Below are 22,261 nucleotides of genomic sequence, written 5' to 3' on the forward strand. Positions count from 1 at the left end.
TACGTATCTGACGGACTAACTAATTATACATTTCATACCACCGGCGAAACTAGACTTATTAATCAACACATTGACTGCAACTCTAAGAACGTTATTTACATGGTACAGTGCAACCGTTGTCACAAACAATACATAGGGGAAACCAAACGTAGACTTAAAGACCGTTTCAACGAACACCGCAGAACTGTTGACAAAAAAACTAACCACTCTAAACCCACTACAGTATCAGAACATTTTCTTTGTAACAATCATAACGCTACTGACATGCAACTCATTCCTCTTGAACTCATTCGATCTAACCGTGACGTTGTTCGGAAGGCAAGAGAGGCGTACCTCATTGAAAGAGGTCAAACACTTGAACCTTTAGGATTAAACAAAAAGGATGAAGCATGACATTTCGTAGTTTATATTTACACTCATGTTGTTATTATAGTATTAGCTTACGGTGTTCAAGTCTTTAGTGCCATTTATAGCATCTTATTATATATGTATATCTTCTTTAATTTCATGTTGTAACGTCTCTTTATCCTTTCAAATTTCAAATTTTAACGTTTTTGTTTTTCTACCATTGTTATTTACGCGTTGTATCGTATTTCCCACATTTTATATCTGTAACGTTTAACCTTTAGAGTCATTCTTTGTAAGACCCTGAAGAAGGAAGGCCGTGCCTTCCGAAATATTGGAATTTCAATACAGTCCCAAACCGTTCAATCGGCCTTGCAATTTTTTCTTTATTCGGGCTTATATATATCCGGGGGATGTTTCGAAACGGACCACGGCAGTGTTGCTCGAAATACGTTTTTAAGTTAAAAAGTCATAAAAAGCAACATTTACTGTTAAGTACTGTCACCCAGCAGATGGGGGGGGGTATATCCGGGAAGAGGGAGGAGGGGGTGGGGGCTTATAAACGGATAGCTTTTTTCCCGTTTCCAGGTAATGGGCCTATAATAAGGGGTGTCGCGTTCCCCAACCCCGATGACTGCGGGCTGAGCCAAACGCCGCTTCAACCAAGAACCACGATTCTTGCTTTAACTTTAACACTGCCTTTATTCTCTTAATTTCGTGGCACGCGGTGAAAAACTACAATTACAACATAGAGATGAAATCAGGATAAGGTACAACAATAGAGGAAATCAAAGGGAAAATCACAGGAAATCAAACTTACACAGTCCTACTCCAAACTCCAAGTGAAATACTCCGATAGACACTCCAAAACACACGAAAATTACGACGGAACGAAGGATAAATCACTTTACGACATTGATCGAGGGCGTACCTAAGTTGAATTACAAAGATGATCCGATAACATAGTAACTGATTAATAACATTAACTGGTAAAAGTCAAGTCCGGAAATTAGCGTGAGTAACGCCACAAGTCAAGTCCGGAAATGAGCGTGAGTAACGCCACACTCCTCGCCCAAGGATCCTCGTGGATCCTTGTCTTTACTTTAGTCGTTGAACCTTGGCTTATTCGTTTAAGCGCACGTATCGTCAGAGGGAACTAACAGCACGAGATTACTGATTGGTCGCTCGTACACCTTCTTCTGTCCGTCTCTGTAGACCATCACTGTTGCCTTCCTCACTCTCCCGTCTTTGTCTTTGACTGCACCCACCACCTTGCCGAGAGGCCAGTTATTCCGATGGGCTTGATCGTCCTTCATCATGACGATGTCTCCGTCCGTTAAATTCCGACGCTCCTGGTTCCACTTTGTCCTAGCTTGCAGGTTGTGGACATACTCCCGCCTCCATCTGGTCCAAAACTGATCTGCAAGGTATTGGATCCTTCTCCACCGTCGTCTGGCGTAGAGGTCCTGTGCCGTGAAGCTTCCAGGAAGAGGCCCGAGTGGGCGTGATTTTTGCGTGAGCAACATTGCTGGTGACAATGGTTGAGGTTCGTCGACGTCCGACGGTATGGCTGTGATTGGTCGGGCGTTCACTATCGCTGCAACCTCCGACATTAAGGTACTCAGTAGCTCGTGGGTCAGTTGCCGTGTCCCTAGCTCCAACAGCATGGCATCTAAAACGCGCCGGATCGTACCTATCTGACGCTCCCAAGCGCCACCAAAGTGGGATGCATGGGGGGGATTGAACAACCACTCGCAACCTTGGTCTGAAAGGTACTTAGCAATAGACTCCTTTTCCATGTTCGCTAAGGCTTCATCAACCTCCGTCTTTGCGCCGACGAAGTTGGTCCCCCTATCGCATCTCAGGCGTAATGCAGGTCCCCGTATGGCAAGGAAACGCCTTAGGGCACAGAGAAATGAACTGGCATCCATTGTCTCCAACAGCTCGATGTGGATCGCTCTACTGGCCAAGCATGTAAAGACAAGACCCCAGCGCTTTGCGTTTGCGACTCCTCCTCGTGTTCTCCTGGTCTGCACCGTCCATGGCCCAAACACATCGAACCCTACATTTGTGAAGGGTGGTCCAGGCTCTGCTCTATCCGGTGGCAGGTCTGCCATGCGCTGCTCTAGCATAGAACCTCGGAGTTTCCTACATGTCACACAGGAACCAATTAGACTTGCAACGGCTCCATGGCCGCCCACCAGCCAGTATCCAGCGTTCCTAAGGGCTCCATGGGTGATTTGCCGGCCTTGATGATGGACTTCTTCATGGTAGTGGCGTAACAGTAGCTTTGAAACATGGTGTCCTTTTGGTAGAATTACTGGATGCTTCTCCTTTGAACTGAGATTGGTCTGGCGGAGGCGACCGCCAACTCTCAGTACTCCGGCGTCGTCGACGTAAGGGTCCAGTCGATAGAGATGGGATTTCTTCAGTGACTTTTTTCTCTCTTTAACTCCGTTACGGTCGTCGCCACTCTGTGCTGCAGTTTCTGTAAGGGTGCAAAGATCATCCTTGAAGGCTTCGTGCTGGACTGCCTTAATGATGGTATTGGTGGCCTGGGTTACTACTTCTGGCGACAATCGCTGGTCTGGCTCACGTTGAGATGCTATGTCCGCTTTGTTCCTCCGCTTGAATCGCCTAACCTTGGCAATAAGGACTGCAATGGCACGCCTGAGTGATTGCCAGGACGAAAACTTCTCGAAAACTCCTTTGTGAAGTGTACCGAATTCCTGTTGTTTAGTGTTAGTTACACAGGACTTCACCTCCTTGCGTACCTCTGGATCGTCTGCGCTAATGGTAACGTGATCGGCGTCGGGTACTGGGGCAGTGCCTTTCGCGTTTCTTAAAAAGACGGGTCCGGTAAGCCAATCTGATTCTGTCAGGTCTTTCGCCTGTAGGCCGCGTGTCGCCAGGTCAGCGGGGTTGTTGCTGCTTTCCACGTACCTCCACTGGTCTGGGGTAGATATCTTGCGTATGATCTCTACGCGGTTTGCAACGTAGACATAGAACCTTCTGCTTTCGTTGCGAATATAACCGAGGACAACCTGCGAGTCGGTGTAGAACACCACTTCCGATACTGCCATATCTAACTCCTTTGCAACCTTGTCTACGGCTTGAGCTGCCAGTACGGCACCACAGAGTTCGAGACGTGGGATGCTCACCGGGTTGATGGGCGCTACTTTCGCCTGGCCAAATACGAGAGATACGGCCACTTCCTGTCTGGCGTTGAACAGGCGGAGGTAAACGGCTACTCCAATTGCTCGCTGACTTGCATCTGAGAATGCATGGATTTCGGCTCTGGTGATTGGTCCGAATTCTCTCGGGTGATAACATCGTCGCACATGGACTTTCTCCAAGTCTGGGAGAGCATCTCTCCAGCTCCTCCATCTGTTCGCAGGGCCCTCTGGAAGTGGGTCATCCCAGCCTAGAGGTGCAGTGGCAGTCGTATTCTTGCCCATGGCTACTAGCTCTTGAAGAAGTAATCTGCCCTCCAACAAGACCGGCGCGGCTAGACCCAAAGGGTCGTAGATTGAGTTCACCAGTGATAAGACTCCTCGACGGGTGAAGGGTCTGTCAGGCGTCGATACCTTGTACGTAAATACGTCTCTCTCCAAATCCCAAAAGACTCCTAGAGAACGTTGTGCTGGTAGTTCATCATGGCGTAAATCTAAGCTGCGTATGTCTTTCGCTAGATCATCGGCGGGGAAGGCTTCCATCACTGTCACAGAGTTCGATACTACTTTGTGAAGCTTGAGGTTTGCGGTGCCCAGAGCGGCTTGCGTGGCTCTGACTAGCTCGATAGTTTCTGCTGCAGTAGGTCTTGAGACCAAACCATCGTCCACGTAGAAGTTTCTGTCTACGAATTCCTTTACTCCTGGTGCGAACTCCTCGCCGTCTGCGACTGTTCTTCTCAGGCCGTAAGTAGCAATCGCGGGGCTTGGACCATTACCGAACAGGTGAACGGTCATTCTGTACTCTACAATAGGCTGTGTCGGGTCGTTATCTTTAAACCATAGGAAGCGTAGAAAGTCCCTGTGCTTAGGATCTACGTGAAAGGAATGGAACATCTGTTCCACGTCACACATTGCTGCAATGTCCTCGCGACGAAAACGTGTCAATACTCCGACGAGACTATTCATGAAGTCCGGACCTGTCAACAGCTCTTTATTTAGGGACACTCCTCGGTACTCTGCAGAGGAATCGAATACCACCCGAATTTGGTCTGGTTTTTTCGGGTGGTATACTCCAAAATGTGGAAGGTACCATGTTTTTCCTAAGCCATCGTTGGGCAAGGTTTCATCTGGGGGCACTTGGACTGCGTGGCCTTTTTCGAGGACCTTTGCCATAAAGTTAACATAGTCCTTCTCCATCTGGGGTTTAGGGGGCTGATATTGATAAGCAGGGGGTCTAGGATCTCATAACCAGAATTTTACGGTATATCAAGAGAAAACTCGCGAGCCTTCTAGACCACTCAGCCAAGAACCGGGTAGCCTGTTCCAGGCAGGCTCTCGGTTTGTAGGGGTGAGCGAAAAATTAGGAATAACGGGCTCCAATGTTCTCCAATCGTTAGAGAAAATTGGCCATTCTACGCACAGACTACCCAAGCTCACATCTACGTTAAGCGTTTGTATGGGGAACTCAGCGATTTTGATTCAAAAGGAATATAATTTAATTTTTATGTTCTGTAAATGAAATCGACTTTTCTTGAGCCATGTTGTTTTCTTTGTTGCTTGCCTGAATGTCACATCGTTTGAAGCGTTTTCCGCAAGTTGTGCTGGCTGCAGGGGAGTCTCGCGTTTAGAAAACGCAAAAGGACGACAGACGCGAGACGGCCACGCGAGGGAAAAAGCGAGAAGGCGTCGCCTTTTGCATTTTCCAAACTACGCAGGGCTAACCCCCTCTCCCCCCCCCTCCCCCGGTCAGGACCGACAACCGACATCCAACAACCGACAGCCTCGTTGTGGGAACGAGGTTGAGGATAAGGATCGTTCGTCTTACGTTCGTCACGCGTGATTACGCGTACCAACACACGTGGTTACAAAGCTTCATTGATTCCAGATGGTAATATGGCGCGTGAGTGGAGGTTCGCTTGGAGGTTTTTCATCACAGAGAGAGTTTCAGGTAAATTAACTATTCCTTTTGCATCCGAAAGAGACTCAGCTACATGCTGGGCAGTTGTAGGAGAAATTTCATTTGTTTACGTGCTTGCTCTGACGCAAGCGGTCGAGCTAAAACGTTGTGCAGAGCTGAGAGTTGTCAGGAAGTCAGCTGTGAATGAATTTTTGGATCGTCGAAAGTGTTTCAGTGATTTCTTTGCACGCTTGTACATCACCTTGAAGCTCTTGTTTTGTACATTATAGGTGTAAAACAGTGAAACTGCGAATATTCGAATTGAGAAAGGTTGAATTTTCATTCAAGTTGGATATATATTCGATCGATGATACAACTCATGGCGGCCGTATTAAAGGAGAGCTTAGAAAGCTGAAAGGTAACCCAGGGGGGGTACTCCGGCTTGTAAATGACGGGGATGATCGAATGGAGGCAAAACTCAGGACCCAAAAAAATCCCTTGGTCTTTTGACATTACCCAAAAAAATCCATGGACCAAAAATAACCCCCAAAAAATCCCTTGTCAAATTACCCCTAAATTGCAAGGAGGGGCAATAATATAACACAAATAACGCTCGTTTTGTATATAAATCATACCATAAATACGCCAAGGCCGCGGCAAGGCACTTTAGTTCGTCTTTAATACCCAAAAAATCCCCTATCTAAATCAAGTCACCCAAAAAAATACTTGCCAAATTTTCCAACCCAAAAAAATCCCGGAATCGAAAATTTCAAACCCAAAAAAATCCTCGATCATCCCCGTCACTTAAAATCCTGAGTACCCCCCCTGGGAAAGGTAACCTTTAATACATAGTTTTAGAATAAGATTTGTCAGTCGTTACGAATGTAACAGTATTACAACAGTAATTTAGTCATTCATTTGGTTTGTTAAAAGTGTTTTTGGACATTTTGTCTTCATGTCCTTCATTTCATGTTCACGTTGTTTATCTCCCTAGCAGGCGAGCACAGAGGGATGTTTGAAATTCAGGCTACCCTGGATTCCCGGGGTATCCAATCGAACAAAATCGACGCAAAAATCAATCGAACACCAATCGTTCGATTGGGTTCGGTAATCGAACAAAATCGAACACCTATTTTGCTGTGAGTTCGATTTTCGAACCAATCGAACATAAGCGAACACAATCGGGTTCGATTTTGTTCGAAATCTTTCTCTTGATAAGTAAATCACGCAGTACTAATCAAAATCAACTTTAATTGAATGGAATAAATATAAAAATGTCCAAATATCGAACTGAATGTAAATGTTAAAGCGAGGGTTTCACAGTAATGCGCATGCGTGAGGTGACAGCTTCCAGAATAAGTCATACGGGTCAACACTAAATTCAAAGTAGCGATCGTTTGTTAAATCCGAATGAATCCGTCGTTAAACATTGTCATCCGTTGTTCCGCTTAGACAAACTGAAGTCAGCTATTTTTCAAGTACCCGTGAGTGATGATTTGTCGACTGATTGAGGCATTTGGGCAACGAAAAAGCCATTTAACATACGGAGTCTTGTAAGCGACATCACGATCGACCGGCGACGGGACGTTCTCAAGAGTACTTGGCGATCGAAAAGATAAACAGATCAATCTGGTGTGGTGCTGAGCGGTCTTGTGTGGCTTGCAGAAGGATTTATCATTTAGAAATTCATAATTGTAGAATGTGCGGGTTCGTATGAACATTGTTTTGATGCGCTTGAATAAAATTTATAGGTGTGATGTGACCGTGGACGCGATAAGATACAAACGAGCGATCACACAGATTGTTTGCTCACTGCATAAAGATCACAAGGTTCTCTTGCAAAACAAAATACAGCGGTAGATTGTTAATACCATTTAGAAAATATCTACAAAGAGTTGCAACTATTTTGGATCGCGGCATAAGCTAAGAAATCTCATGTCCACATCGACGTTTTCGCGATTGTATTCCTGCATCTCAAAATTGAATTCGAACGTACGTTTCAGTTGAATTATCCGATTTATCTTCACAGCAACTTCATGCGAGTGAGAGAATTCTATCATAACAGAAGCGTTGAATGTGCAAGCTTTAATGTACAAGGAAAACTGAACTTTCTCGTTATACGCTTTTTATCAATCATTCTATACATAAACAAAGCAATGCGGAGGTATCTTGTCGTGTAGCTCGCCGCGTGATTGCAAGGAAAATCATTCGATTTGCTTTCATCTTTCCAGTTGTCTTTCCTTGAGCACACACCATAACACTGGCAGTTGAATGATTTGCCAGATGCTGGCGACATTTTAAGCATGAGCTTTGAAATTGTGAAGAGAGTTGATTTAAACGAGTCAGACGAGTAAATCGATCAGCTTTCACGAAAATTCCATGACACGGACAAAATACGCGCAGGATTTGCATATTGACATATCGCTTCCGATTGGTCTGTAAACAATAGAAGTGATTTTGCTTGCGTCATAACTTGTACATGCGCAGTACCGTGAAAATGTCCCTTTAAAATTTATTTGATAGAAGAGAACAAAACGACGGTAAAATAACTGAAATGCACTATTGTTTACATTTCTATATATTTAGAAGAAAGGATATGGTTTCTGCCATGATTTTCACCGATACACTTAAACAAAAGTTGCACCATTTCATTCACTGCAACACAGGCAGTTGTGTTCAATATGTGAAGAATCATTACTAGTATCCAAAACGCTGCCGCCATTGAGGGCGGCCAAAAGCGAGAAGAGCAATTTCCAGCATGACAACAATTACATTGGAGGAAGTGCTTACTATTAACATGAATGACAAAAATAACAAGTGAGCAAGTAAAACGATTTTTTCTTAAGATCGAAATCGTCGTAATAAGCAAAAAACTTGCATGCAAAATTGACTTTAGTTTCGGACGAGTACCTTGTTCGACTGCCCCAGCCGTGGCTCTTGATATCAACATGAAAAGAAAGACGCATAGGGTTTTATTTTGAATTGAATTACAACAGTTGCATTTAATTTGCATTGCTTGATTTAAAATATTTCATGAAAATATTGACATTAGCAACTCCTTGGCCTCCTCTTCTTGTTCATCTTCTTCATTCTCCTCAGTTTTAAATTGTCATACGTTGGGTCATATTTGTAAAGCTTGGTGAGAGAATCTTCACACCTTTGGATCTTCTCATTAATGCTCTCATGCTGAAACTGGCAGGGTCTTTTCTGTGGTGGGTGCTCATAACTACCACCCATGGTGTCATGGTGGGGCCTTTAGGTGATTTGGGTAATTTCTCCTCTTTGTACTCTTTCTGTTTGTCCGTTGACTGTTGGATCTGCATGCTGAAGTGAGTCATCAGGATAAACAACAGGGCCGGGTTGTTCGAAAGAAGATTAATGCTTACCCAGGATTAAAAGATGATCAAGATTTTAATTTCTCTTGTTTAAAGAGGTTTTCCAGAGGTTTTCCATTTGAGATTGGTCCACGTCAAAACTGGGGGCAGAAAATATTAACAGAAAACCTCAACGAAATGTTATAAAATTAAAATCAAATTTCACACTAATCCTGGATTAGCTTAATCGTGCTTTGAACAACCTGGCCCAGAGCTTTTAAGAGGCAATTATGTGGCTTCAGCAAGTTGTCTGTCTACTTTTTAGTTTCTTTCTGTCTCAAGTAAGTAAATCCCAACAGTTGCTACTATGTCCAGGTTTAAAGGAATAGTAGTGGAAGCTATTCTCATTGTTATATAGCTATTCCAGGTGGCTAGTGGTGGATATTTACCTCCCCACTTTGTACAACTCCATTTAATAGGCTTCACAATTCTAACCGCACCTATGCAAAAACAAAAAAGTAATCCAATATGTCGAAATCATACGCACACAGAGTACAAAGTATATGGTTCAATTCTAGTCAATTCATTCCTGGTCCTTGTTTGTAAAACTATTCAATCAGTTAATCAGTGGAAAGTCCACAGTTCAAGACACATTCTGTTGGAGTTACGGGGAATAAATAAATAATAAAAATAAATAATTGTGGAGTAGATCAAAAAAGGTGCTGAATAAAGTTTAAAACTTTGACCTAGGATAGGGCCCTGTCTTGAGATATCTCAATGTTGACATAAAAATCGACAGGCCAAACGTAAACGATGGTTCTTTGGTTACAAGATATTTCTGTTGACTTGTCTCAACTTTTAAAGCAGCGACAGATAGATCATTCTTACTTAGTGATCCAGAATTTGAAATTTCAAGTTCTGGTTTACTTCTGTGGTTCTTGTTGGCCACATCATTGTTAAGATTTTGAAATCCACATGTCCTGATTTTTGCTCATTATTTTATCTGTTTAATTATCACAACAAGGGTAGGCTTGTTAGGTGATTAACTCTTGTAAACATATTCCCTTTAAAAGAAATAAAAAATATAAATTTACAATTTTTTAAAAAGAGTTCTTTACTGCTGTTTCAGTATGGAAACTAACATCAAAATATTCATGCTTTCATTTCTCCTAAATTTAAAAAACGGAAATTAGCTACAGCAATAATCTGGTAACTTCCTTGCCATTGCTAACAGGAGCCCATAGTTCTCACAAACTCTGTCATCAACATCCGGATACAGATTTGCTATTTTTCTTTTTAAAATTCTACTGCCATTGATAATTTCATCCACATCCAGTGCCAAAAGCGCACCGAGAGCCCTTGGAGCCTCTTCAAATTTGAGTGTCCACTCAGCTTCTGCTAATAGCTGGACTACAGGGCCCCACAATAAACGGAATAAATACCAGGCGACTTGCTACCCTGTTGAAATAAAAAAAAGTTTAGTGACTGGATTTTAAAATATATGTAAAATGATTATGAGAGAATTGAATTGGGATTTTCCTATACATTATACTCATTTGCATTTTAGATTTTGAAATCCACATTTCCTGATTTTTGCTCATTTATCTATTTCTTTATCACAATAATAATAATGGTTATTGAAAATCTGCGGTAGCGGCTTGCTCTTGATGTCGAGAAAAAGCACTAGGGTTTCCATTGAAAACAATTTCTACTGTCTTATTTTTGCACGCCGTCTTCTTCGTTCCACACGTGCAGCTGCTGAAGCATTTCATCGAAGCATTTTTACATGGACAGCCAGGGATTTTAGCCGTCTTTTTACGACTACACGAATTCTTACAGGAACAGGTCTATGACAGGACAAAATATACGATATTGTAAACAATGATTTTTATTTTAAAAAAATTCACGTGGAAAATGTAGGATCGAGCTTACCACTCAAGTCATGTTCACCAAATGGACAGCGTAAGATGTTGCTGCAATTGATTTCTTGTTCTTCGGCCTTGTGGAGCCACAGGCGAACCGTATACATTTACGGGTGTTGATGGCCCCTCAACATCGACATTCACGCTTGTTTCGTGTTTCATTTCTTCCATTTTGGCGCATTAGACAGCTATCTCTTCACTGTTCTTTCACGTGTCTGCTGTTTGTGAGCCATGCGACCGCGCATACCGTCATCAAAACATTAATAGAGGCACGCAAGGTATTATGGTTAGGAGGGATCCTTTAATATCACTTAAATCAGCCTTGGTTTAAAAAATGTAATTAAAGTGGTGAGATTTACCAACTTACTCCTCTTGTGGTTTGAACCGCTTTTTCTACTTTACTGTTTTCTTCATTTCTCCTTCTATTTGCTTTTCAAAGCTACATGTTAGTTAGAATTTTTCAAAACCTGTGAGAAGCTCTCTTAGAATCACAAACCCCAAATAATTTCTATCATCACTTGGAAATTGTTTCTGTATTGTTTGTTCACAAAGGATAATGCTTTGAACTGCCAAAAGTACCAAACTGATCCAAAATGGCGGCCAAGATGTTTACGATTCGATAATGATGCTTGCGCCAAATTTCACTACATACTTGTGACCAACGAAGGTAAAGACAGTAAGTTTAAAGGCTTTTAACCTTGTTATAAAGTGTTTTTATTCATTTGATTTAGAAAAAAGCTGGGGCGTTCAAATGACCATTAAAACTACTCAACTATCATTCAAAAATCTGTTTGACTCGTATCTTTCTCCTGCACCCTAATGGGCGCATCTTGGCTTGTAGTGCACCACCTCACTGGCTGGAACAACTGCGCAAACTAACAAGAAAACTAGAAAGAAGTACATCCCAACTGTTCTTTAGTTATATTACTGTAACTAAACTCCCTATAAGACGGACGCCTCTCTAAGACGGACAGTTGGAGCCGGTCCTGAAGGTTTCCGTCTTAAAGAGAGTTGACTGTATACCATTGCTAGTTTTTAATAAAGGCTAATATACCCAGAACGCCAAATCTAATGTCCTTTTATATATACTTACAGTCTGAAAAGCTTTCCCAGGCATCTGGCGAAAAAGCATTCCTCTTCAGAAAGACACATACTTTACACTTGGTCTTTGTGGCATTCTCATCTTGGCTTCTGGAAATAGTTGTGCCATTGGCACTGGCGTTGAAAACTTGTTTAGTTTTCTTTGTCATTTCAATGCCATGGTGGTTGATCTCATTTTTGAGCTGATCTACGCTTGGTGGCTCATCTCCATTTTCAGATAGAGTGTTTAGAAATGTGCCAAGCGACACAGCAATCCTATTAAACTTTCTCACGCCCCCTTCTGGTGTTTCCTGCTTGAACTGGATGTTTGGGTTTATGCAGGTTAGCAATTGTACAGGAAAAGTGCTGTGTCAGTGTTAGGCTAAAATTTGCAATTTAATTTAGCCCAATTTATAAGGGTCTTTTAATCCTGAAAATAGCTAGTTCTCATTTTCTGAAATTGATTAAGTTTGGACAAGGCTTAATTGTTAATTGTTCTGAGTGATAAGTGTTTCATGCAAATTTTATACAATATAGACTTAACTGAAAAAACTGGGTTTTTATGCACGATTTTTACTGAACTATTAAACAACTATCCAGGGAGAATGTGTGATTATTGTAAACATTATTGATTAGATAGGACAATAAACCTTGTCAGCTTAAATGTACAACCTTCTGCAAGACTAATATTGTGTTTATTGTTAAACTCAACTACATGGCTATAAAATGCACTTGCCTGGGCTATAAAATGAGCTTATTTAATTGCATACATTAGATTTAACTGCTAATGTGTTGAATCCCTACTTGGGGTAAATTGAAAAGCATTTTATGTGATACATGCCAATCCTCGGCTGTATTCTTAAGAGTTTATGGCATCCATGATAAGAGATGTAATCAAGGGTTGGCCCATCTTCACTGGTTGTTTGTGAGTGTTTCACTTCGAATTTCTTTATTCCAAGTGGGTATACAATCTGATGGAAGTATGATCCAAGGTCATCTTTTGAACAGTTCATCATCATTTACAATGTCAAGGACCTTTAAATGAAATTTTTTCAACAATTCTAAGTTTTTAAGTAGAAATGTTTATATGACTACAGAGTGCTGATTTGATGTAAAGCGGGTTAGAATATGTAAGCAAAAAAAAGATAATAGAATCAAGAAAATCAAATCTCCATGTGTTTAAGATTTTAATAAAACCATTTTTTCTCCAATCAAGGGGTCATTGTTCTGGTTATAAGCCACCTCAGTTATACACCAAACTACCTGGAAACAAAACAAAAATGGTTTGAAACAGGTGAATCACTTGATATCTTAACACTGCAACTGTGGTGATACCTTGTTTCCCTTTCTTTTGAATCCATTTTTACTAATGAGAGACTGCGCTCCCTGTCTTTCTATTGTGTGATTCAAATTATTTGTTTGGTCTGGTCCAGTAACCACTGGTTGTGTATTAGTTTCTAAAATATACAGCTGTACTTTTGAGCTTCCTCACTTCCTCTCACATTCACAGCAGGGCGTTGATATGTTCTCATTCTTTACTTTTGTTCTTTTTATAATGGTTGTTAAAGTTTGCAATCAGGTTAGCAATGTACTTGTGAAACAGTTTGTCCATTTCTACAAAATGATTCACTGTTGGTGTGAGATCAATTGCTGAAAGCCTACCACCAGGTTTGAAGTCCTCCTGCAGTTGTTTAATAGGGGTGGCTTCACTGGAGATTGATTGCAGCTTTCGTTTAGCATGTCCAACTGTTGGTTCAATGTGGCTAAAGCTCACAAGACCTGTCTTGAAAATCTTACTTAGTTGGTTTAATGGAAATGCAACCAATGAACTTTGGTTTGTGCATATTGCCCAGCAGTCCATGTGCCAGTGCATCCTCTTTTTCAAAGTATTCGCTCATTATTTCTTTTTTTGCTTACCTGATCATTAAGACATATATTGCAAAATGGTTTAGAGATCTCCTGCTGCGAGATGATTTTTTCTCCACTGCTATGTTTCAAAAATCTTTTCCGTTACGGTTTAAAAATCTTTTATGGTTACTGTTACACCCCCGATTTTTAGTGCTTGAGATTACTCCATTAGAAATTAGAAATTAAGTTCGTATTCTTATGCTTTTTCTTGGAGCATGCCGAGTTCCACTTGATCTGAAAAAGGACATTTGGAAAATCTTATTTGTACTTTTCTTACCAAAGCATTCCAAACAGTGCTTGAATATTCTACGAAAGTCTGCTGATGCGTTGTAAGTTCTGAAGAAAGTAATGTCTTTGCTTTCACTTTTCAACATCTGTTTGTCTTCACCCCACCTTTGAAGAATGACTTATCATAACTGTATTCGTTACATGTAGGTTTTTCTAAACGTGTGTCTGTTGGCTTGCCACAAAGTTCTTTATAAAGAAACAAAACATGTAATTTTAAAGGGGCTGCTGATTTCTTCTGTCCCTTTCCAAATTTGGAGATGATCCCTGCGTATAAATATTCCTTAGTGCACGCCTTTCCTTCTGTCAGTTCTGGTGCAATCTTCTTTAAGACCTCAATTGTTCTTGCTAAATTCATCATCTTCTTTCTCTTTTTATTCTCGTGCAGTTTCGTTCTTTCCCACGTGATGGCAGTTTGCTCCTGACCTGTACCTGAGTTGTGGTCCAAAGCAGCTAACTGTGGTTGTGCGAAATGCTCTGGAACATGTACATGTATCAAATAAAAAATATGGTATAATACATGTTTGGAGAATAACCTTCTATTCCTGGGTCTAAATAAATATGAATATAAAGCACAGTCTATATGAGTACGTCAAATAACAAATAATTTTATTACCCATGCCGGTCTGGCACATGCTGCCCAGTGGAACTTTTTCACCGGCTGTCTTTAGAAACTGTACAGCGAAAATACATAAAAATGCAAGGCACCAAGTTTAAAAATGGCTGCCAAAGCTGCGATTGTAAATGCAACAAAAGCTCTCCGTCCACTATGGGGCCAGTTAAATAATCACTATGTGTTTGAAGAAGAGGTTAGAAATAGTCGTTCTCTACTTTATGAAATATTTGTTGAGGGCCAAAGCTGAGCACTATGGTCTCAAATTGAAGGCGCTCCACTCCTGGTAGCAATCAGTTTTTCTTCTTTGCAGGTGACTCCATCGGTAGAACAAGCTTTCTTTATCTCTTCCAAAATTTATGTTAAAACTTGCTGCGACAGCATTGCGCATCTGAATTACAACATCCAGCCATTACAAACTTTCATTCGTGGTCTAAGGCGCCTGTTTATCATTTGGAGCCAAAATTTTCAATTCCCCATCCATCTCATATGACAGAGGGAATAGACTGATCCATGATTTGTCAGTGTAAACCCAGATAAGTCACGAGTCTGTCCCTAAAATTTTCACCAAGAAAAGCAAAGGAAAAAGAAAGGGATCTTCAGAAGTTGTGATCAGTTCTGAAACTCCTTTTTCGATATGACGACACACCAAGTTGTGGTGAGAGACCATTACAAATTTATCAATGAATATGGATACACTTTACATTGTCAGAATCTTTTTTAAATCAGCTGACAGCTTAGATTTTATTATGGCTTATGTTAAAACTGCTTTTCAAGAAGTACTACCAAGCATTGTTTTTAAGATGAAAAGGTTCCACATGAGCTTTATCAATGTAAGAACTTAAGAGAGGCACAAATTCCTGTCTACTGTTTTGCTTGGCAATAAAATCATTACCTTAAGATCTCTTTGCTTTCTCAGACATTTTTTCTAGTGATTCTCTTTTCTTAAATGCTTCGACCTTGTTGACAACAGTTATTCTCTGAGGGTACTTCTATGGCTACCACTTGTTTGAGTTCTAAATGAACCCTTCACATCCCTGCAAATCAGGTACAGATTAGAGCAAGGCCATTTGAAAAATAGCAAATACAAATATTTAAATGGAAAGGCCATTTGAATATTAACAAATTCAAACTATTACTGATCCTTTTGGATTCTTCCTCGCAACCTTTGCAAGAAGTGCAGCCAATTAAAGTTTGCACCTTCTATTGGGTCCCAGGCTTTCAAAATCAGGGAGAAGCCCGATGTGTGGTTTACTGGACACGAAAGGATTATTAATGTCACCGCTCACAGTAAGATCGAGATTTTAAGATCCAGATTTGACCAAGCCAGAATGCAGAGGGACTAAGCTAAGACGAGATGATGTCTCCAAGGGTTGTTGATCCCTAATACTTATAAGTGACATCATTCAGACTATGCAAAAACAATGATTGGCAATGTGTGGATTGTTTTCGTTTGTGTGCCACAGGGAATGTTATTTCCCTGCTACATGCTCCAACTTGAGGAAAGCAGACGGTGTGCTTTGGATTTCTTTCCCTGCAATCATGGTCGAAATGTGCTGTTATTGTAAGTTGTTCTGCATATTTACAGGGCGATGTTTCTGTCCTGTTAACCAGCCAAGTACTCCAGCTGGACTCACATCTATAGCCTAATTCTTCTCAGCTTCCAGAACGCTGTTCTCATCTGTAATTTGGTTCTTCTCCTTCCACAGGCAAAAAGAGATTTTGGAAAAATATGGCGGAACCAGAGAAAAAACATAACCTGAATCCCCAGGACCACTTGCATTTTGCCCAAACAGGTCCTTGCAGAGGGAATCATTATCTTTTACCACTGCATACACTTTAAACAGTTTGAAATCCTCACAAAATTCTCTTTAGTAGAGTAAGCGCTTGTTAACTATGCTCACTTGAATGGTTCCAATGATACCATCTTGATGGGTCTTGTCTAATGGGCCAGTGTATCCATGGTCTAAAATTAAGTCTCTCAAGCTGTCATTAAATGACTAACAGTTTCTTATTTGTTCAAAGAGTTCCTTGTTCTCAGGAATAAAATGTGTTGCAGCATCAAGTTGGTCAAAGTTGACTTCAAGTGTTAGCATCAATTCATGCACAGACTCAGCCAAAAACGATGGAGGAGAACCACCTTTAGAATTTGGTGTGAACTTTTAAAATTCGGATTGAAGTTGTGGGAAATTGGGAGGAGACTAAATTCAGAGTGAGACTAAATAATTCAGAGTAAAGATTGAAATTGGAAGTATCGTTTGGAATTTGCAGTGCCCTTGTGGGCCACTGTACTTTGCTCTTTTCAGTGAGGTTTTGTTGTCTCTTTTCGAAAACAGTCTGGTCCAATTCCTAGTTTCCTTGTCCATTCCAATTTTCCTCTAAACCATGTGCGTCTTCACTTATTACAGGATCCATTGCTCTGTTTGCCCTTGTACTGCAGCCAACTCTTTGCTGTCAGCTCTACATCACTAAGTACAGGATACACAGAAATTAACTGTTTCGCCATTCATTCACTGTAGAGATGGTGCGTCTGTGTAAACCAGTGTAAACAGTCTTGTTGACCTTTGCTTGATCCACCCCGGATATTTTGCCAATCGTTAGGTTTCCATCAGTGATTTTCCCAGGAACAGGAACAGGAATGAACTTAAGACCACGGGATAGTAATGAAATCTGCTCATCTGTCAGTTGTGTATTTGACAGGTTTTTGATTTGTTGTTTACGTGACTCAATGGCGTTGCGAAAGCGTTTTTTCTCTCTATTTCTTCTCCTCTCTTTTCTTTTTTGGCATTTAGCCGGTTTTTTATCTTTTTTGTTTTTATCTTCCCCCCTTATTTCTTTTTGTTTAAGTCTTTCCAGCAGTGAGTTGACTTCACTTATCTTGGATTTTAAAGTCTTGGCTAGTTCGGTTACATTCTCTTGATTGACATTTCTGTTTCTATTTTCATGGTTCTTTCGAGACTTAGCTACTTCGAGCCTTCTAAGCTTTAATCGTTAATCTCTCAACACGCCTGTTGTGAAATCTCAGCGCTCCTACAAGGGCATTCTCAGCTTTCTTTCTTATCGAGCCGATATCGTTCTTAAAATCCTCATCGGGCGTGATATTAGCCCGTGCAGTATAACGTAATGTCTTAGGGCATGTGCCCTTCTCGAGGTGCGTCTTGAGCAATCCGATGGAGTGTTCAGAGCTTGCCATCTTTTCTTTGATAGCGTCTTGTTCTTGGCAGGATTTCTTCGCATCGGAGCTGTAGGATTTAGGGTCAGCTTCACGGCGCCGTTTTCTATCTCCGCCGTACTTTTGGTTTCTCTGTGCCTCGGTTTGTTTGTCTCTTAGCTCGTTGGTTTTAGGCTGTTTGGTGGAGGCCTTTTTACTTCGCTCCGCTGGTCGTTGAGCGCATGGAATCTCCTCGTCCAAGAGTCCGTCATTCTCGGGTTTTTTCTGAAGGAGAGCTTTTTCCTCCTTGGCACTAAGATCGCCTGTATCCATTAACTCCTCTTCAGGGTTGTTTAGTTCTGTGGTCGTTAAAAAACCGTCTGCTGAAAGCTTGTTATCTGCCATATTTTATCAAAGTGACTGAGGCAAGACTGCAGTTTCAATTCTAATTAAATCTCGTCAGTTGCCACTGAAGGTCTGAGAGCAGTATGAGCAAATTGTGTTGTTTGGAGTTTATATATCCCTATTGACCGTTATTCGGATCGAAAATTCGCGCCTGTTTTTCTATTGGTTCTTGAATGAGCCAATGGTTACGTACTTGAATAAGCCAATGACGACTACGATTTTTCGATCCATATGTATGTCTTAGGTCAGTGCGTCTATGGATTAGATAGATATGTATACTTGTAGGCCTGGAGATCTTCCTATAGAGCAGTGTTTTCTTATCATATGTAATATCTTTTGCTCTAGGTCGCTTTAATGCCTGTATTGAGTCTTGGAAAACTGATTTTTCTTATGCGAGGCAGAACGGGGCCCCTCCATTAAAAATCAAACAGTGTGTAAAGTGTTGACGGGCCTGCACGACTCCTGCGGTTCACAAAGAGAATAGTGTTTGAAGCCTTCTTAGTTGAGCTTTGATGAGCGTGTCTTTTAGGGATTTTCCTTTGCAATAAGATATTAGGAGAGGCTCCTTGAAGATATTTCTTAAATGTGGTTGGTTCTGTATAAGGTGCCATTTGCCCATGAGTATATTCTTAAGGTTGGGCAACGCCGGGTGGTATTGTTATAATGTTATTTTTTGTTGTCTTTTCTTGTGTGTTATCAAATCAGTACAAAAGAGCTCTACTTACTTTTAGAATTTAAGATTTTGTACAGCTTCCCTGGCCTCAGTTCATTATGTCTTGCAAATACAATGTTTTCATCAAAATTACAGTCTTTAAATAGGTTGTAGATGAATTTGCGCTGACTAAACATGGAAGAGTTTTTCCAGATATTGATTTGTGGTTTCTCATAACCACTGTCCATTTATGGAGTGGTGGGCAGTTGGTAGTCCCAACCTCCCAAATCTCTTTAACCTGCTGTAGATTGGCTATATTTCTTGGAATCAATAAAGAATCCAGCCAATCCTTCAATGCCCCTGATCCATACTCCCTGAACACTGCCACTGTTGCTGGGTGGGAAAAAGATACAGGTGCAGGAGCAGATTGATTCATGCCAAGCGACATGGCTGGTGGTGTAGGATTGGTTAGCTCATTGAAGGTTGCTGGGTGATTGAAGAGTGGATGTAAGGTGTGGGTTGAGTTGCTGGAGAAGCGTTGGTTAATGTTGATGCCACAAGAGCTGGGGGAGCCAGAGAAGACGGATTGAAGCCAAATGACATGACTGGTGAAGAGATGGGCAGGGTGGGATGGCTGAATGAGGAAGGAACTAAGCTCATTGAAAACTGCTGGATGGAAGGTGTGGGTTGAGTTGCTGGAGAAACGCTGGATAATGTTGATGTCACAAGAGCTTGGGGAGCCAGAGTAGACCAATTGAAGCCAAATGACAGGACAGAAGTCATTGCTTACACATACATGCAAATTGTCAGTGAAGAAAATTGTTACCCATACACAGGCTAGTACCTCATTAAAATAAATTTGCTGGTGTGTAGGGTTCTTAAATATGGCATGGTTATCCTGTCTTGTGTAATTCCTGAAGAGTCTAACAACATCTGTTTACTTATGCAAGTGTTGAAAGATCATCCACAATTTCCAAAGACTTGATATAAATATCAATTCCATAGCAGGAAGATTCTTCCAGAGGATCAACCATACATGTCATTCTATTGAAAGCTGCACTTCTCAAAGGGCACTGAATTTCAGGTACTTGAACTGAAAGATCATTCCAAGTCCCCCCATCAAACTCATTTGATGGGAGAGGACCTTTATAGTCAACACCAAACGATGGTAAGTCTTCCTCAAGTGGTTCCCATTCTCCCTGGTAGTTTGCCAGTCCATATAGCCAGAGTTGTGCAGGGGTCATGTTTGATTCTGAGGCAAGGGGATGGTTGTCATAGCCATTTTGAAACATTTTAAAATGTTGGTTTATTCTTTGAGTGAACACATATTGCAAGCAAAACAAATTAGTTGCACTGTTAATGTCAAGCAATCCTGTATCTGCTAGATAGCAAAATATGTAATAGAAAAGAAAGGAACAACCATGAAACAAATCTCTCCAAAACCTCTCAATTCTCTGGTTATGACAACTTTTTCCTGCAATGAAGCTGCCCCTACCTGGCCCTCTTCTTGGATGGGATATCATATGTCTAGCTACTTCAATATTCTCAGTGCCTTGATCACCTCTGACCCTGGAGGGTAGTCCAAAGTCTTGAACTGCATTTAAAAACAGCTGTAACACTGCTTTATTGGTACTGCATTTCAAAAACATAATTCGTCTTGAGAATCCATCCACACATCCATGAATAACAAATCCCCATCTGATCAACTTATGGTTGCCATCCAAGTGCCATAATGATCTGCGTCCAGGCACACTGTAATGACGCCGATTTACAATATTGAGTTGGGAAGTTCGTAGCAGAATACCACTGGGATCAGTTCTCCACAGAGACGACTCCACTGCACTCTAATACCTTGCCCAAGCAAGAACCCTTTCATTCTTCTTATACCACAGTTAGGAAAGTTGTGTAATACAGCAGAAACGGCAGAGTCCAAGGCCTCATCTGAGATATCGTCATACTTTGGGACTTCTTCTCGTAAGCTATATGACTTAACACGCCTACTTATCGTTTTTCTTGAAGTCCCAAACATATTAGCAATCTTCTGAAGAGAAAAACCATAGCTCAAGTACAGTTTTAAAGTTTCTCTTGGAATATCAAAAGCTAGCCTACCTGCCGACCCTGTATAAATTGCCTCACAGTTAGTCGGCGTACGAGAATCAGTTTCACAGTTGTCTTGAGATAGGTTATTATATGCATTCAGGAGCAGCTGAATAACCTCGTCAGTTAAAAAATTTGGCCATATATTTTGACTGCAAACGCAGAGATAGACAACCTGTTCAAGCTTGTATAGCGAGTAATCAAGTCGGTTTCCGTTATCATCACTAAACCTGAGATTTTCAAGTAGGCGAATGACTTCACAGATAGCTGATGAAATGTGGTTCTTCAGATTAAGGGCTGGTGAAACATGTGGACTGAACTGGGACATTTCTTAGCTGTTTCTTCTAAGATCGCTTGGTCACCATCTTGTTTTAAATATTGGCGGGAGTTACCGCTGACCTACTTATACCGTCGTCAACGACATGAAGATCACGACAACAAAGAGAACGACGACAAAGAGAAATTATGACGAAATGGAGAACCCGACGACAAAGAGAATTTACGAATGTTAAAAACACGACGACTCAACTAAATTACGACGAAACGAAGAACATGACGGCACGAAGATTGGAACTCGACGACAGGAAGAACAGTATTCGACGGCATAAAGAGTAGAATTCAACGACACAAAGAACTGTTTTCGATGACAAAAAGAAGTTTCGACGCCACGAAATATAAGTTTCGATTTTGTCCCCTATCTGACGCCATAATGCTCATCAGTTACTATACCAGTTGGGTCAAAAATGTAACCTGTATCGCCAGTAAAGTCTTGCTGCCTGTAGTAAGAAATGAGATACGGGATCATCCACTTAATGGAACTTAATTTTAAAGGAACTTCTACGATAAAGTGGAAGTTGATCACATGGTAGATAAAATACATATGACAAGTATTTATTTATGTAGTCACATGCAACCACAGATGGGAGTTATCATACAAAACTAGGAGTAATCACAGGTTATGAAGTGCAGGCCTAGAAATACTGGAAGAGATAATATTTTAGTCTTGTATAAAGAGGTGATGTTTATTTTCAACAAAACATATTAATACTTTCGTGGCTGGTCTGACACGCATGTTTCGTCTCCCTCGTCGCTTCCAAATCCACAAACTCATGATGAATTGATTCTCCACCCTGTTCACCAAAGAAGCCCAGAGGAAAATGCCACTTCTGAATGAAGCTGACAACATGGTCCTCCAGCATGTGCATCTTTGGAGGGATGGTTGCCTGAGGAAACTGTTCCCTGAAGTAGTTCGTAAATGTACAGATGTCCTGTGCTGTGAATAAAAGGAAGAAAATGGAAATGAAATAACCCTACCACTTGTACCCTATCACTGTTTAATTATAATTTTCATTACCTAAGGTGGTGATTTCTTCATCCTTCATCGGAGCACTGGCATTGTAGCTGAAATGGCATTTGGCA

General features: G+C 41.1%; 2 protein-coding genes and 2 pseudogenes across 2 annotated transcripts; 1 reads left to right on the forward strand and 3 right to left on the reverse strand.

Annotated features, from left to right (window-relative positions):
- Positions 1-988: 988 nt before the first annotated feature.
- Positions 989-2,231, reverse strand: LOC144647833 (uncharacterized). The gene is made up of 2 exons (XM_078507540.1): positions 1,166-2,231; positions 989-1,080 (listed from the first exon to the last, which is right to left on the reverse strand). Exon 1 carries the CDS (start codon positions 2,142-2,144, stop codon positions 1,476-1,478), a length of 669 nt encoding a protein of 222 aa, XP_078363666.1. The 5' UTR covers positions 2,145-2,231; the 3' UTR covers positions 989-1,080; positions 1,166-1,475.
- LOC144648306 (uncharacterized) lies at positions 2,197-4,691 on the reverse strand. Its single transcript, XM_078507909.1, has 2 exons — positions 2,412-4,691; positions 2,197-2,304 (listed from the first exon to the last, which is right to left on the reverse strand). The coding sequence occupies exons 1-2, from the start codon at positions 4,689-4,691 to the stop codon at positions 2,197-2,199; spliced, it is 2,388 nt and encodes a 795-aa protein (XP_078364035.1).
- A 9,952-nt stretch (positions 4,692-14,643) lies between these two features.
- Positions 14,644-15,261, forward strand: LOC144648307 (uncharacterized; annotated as a pseudogene).
- A 659-nt stretch (positions 15,262-15,920) lies between these two features.
- LOC144648308 (uncharacterized) lies at positions 15,921-17,043 on the reverse strand (annotated as a pseudogene).
- Positions 17,044-22,261: the final 5,218 nt, after the last annotated feature.

Source organism: Oculina patagonica, chromosome 4 (genome assembly GCF_052425735.1).
Source record: "Oculina patagonica isolate OP01 chromosome 4, crgOcupat, whole genome shotgun sequence".
In the NCBI taxonomy this organism is placed as follows: Eukaryota; Metazoa; Cnidaria; class Anthozoa; order Scleractinia; family Oculinidae; genus Oculina; species Oculina patagonica.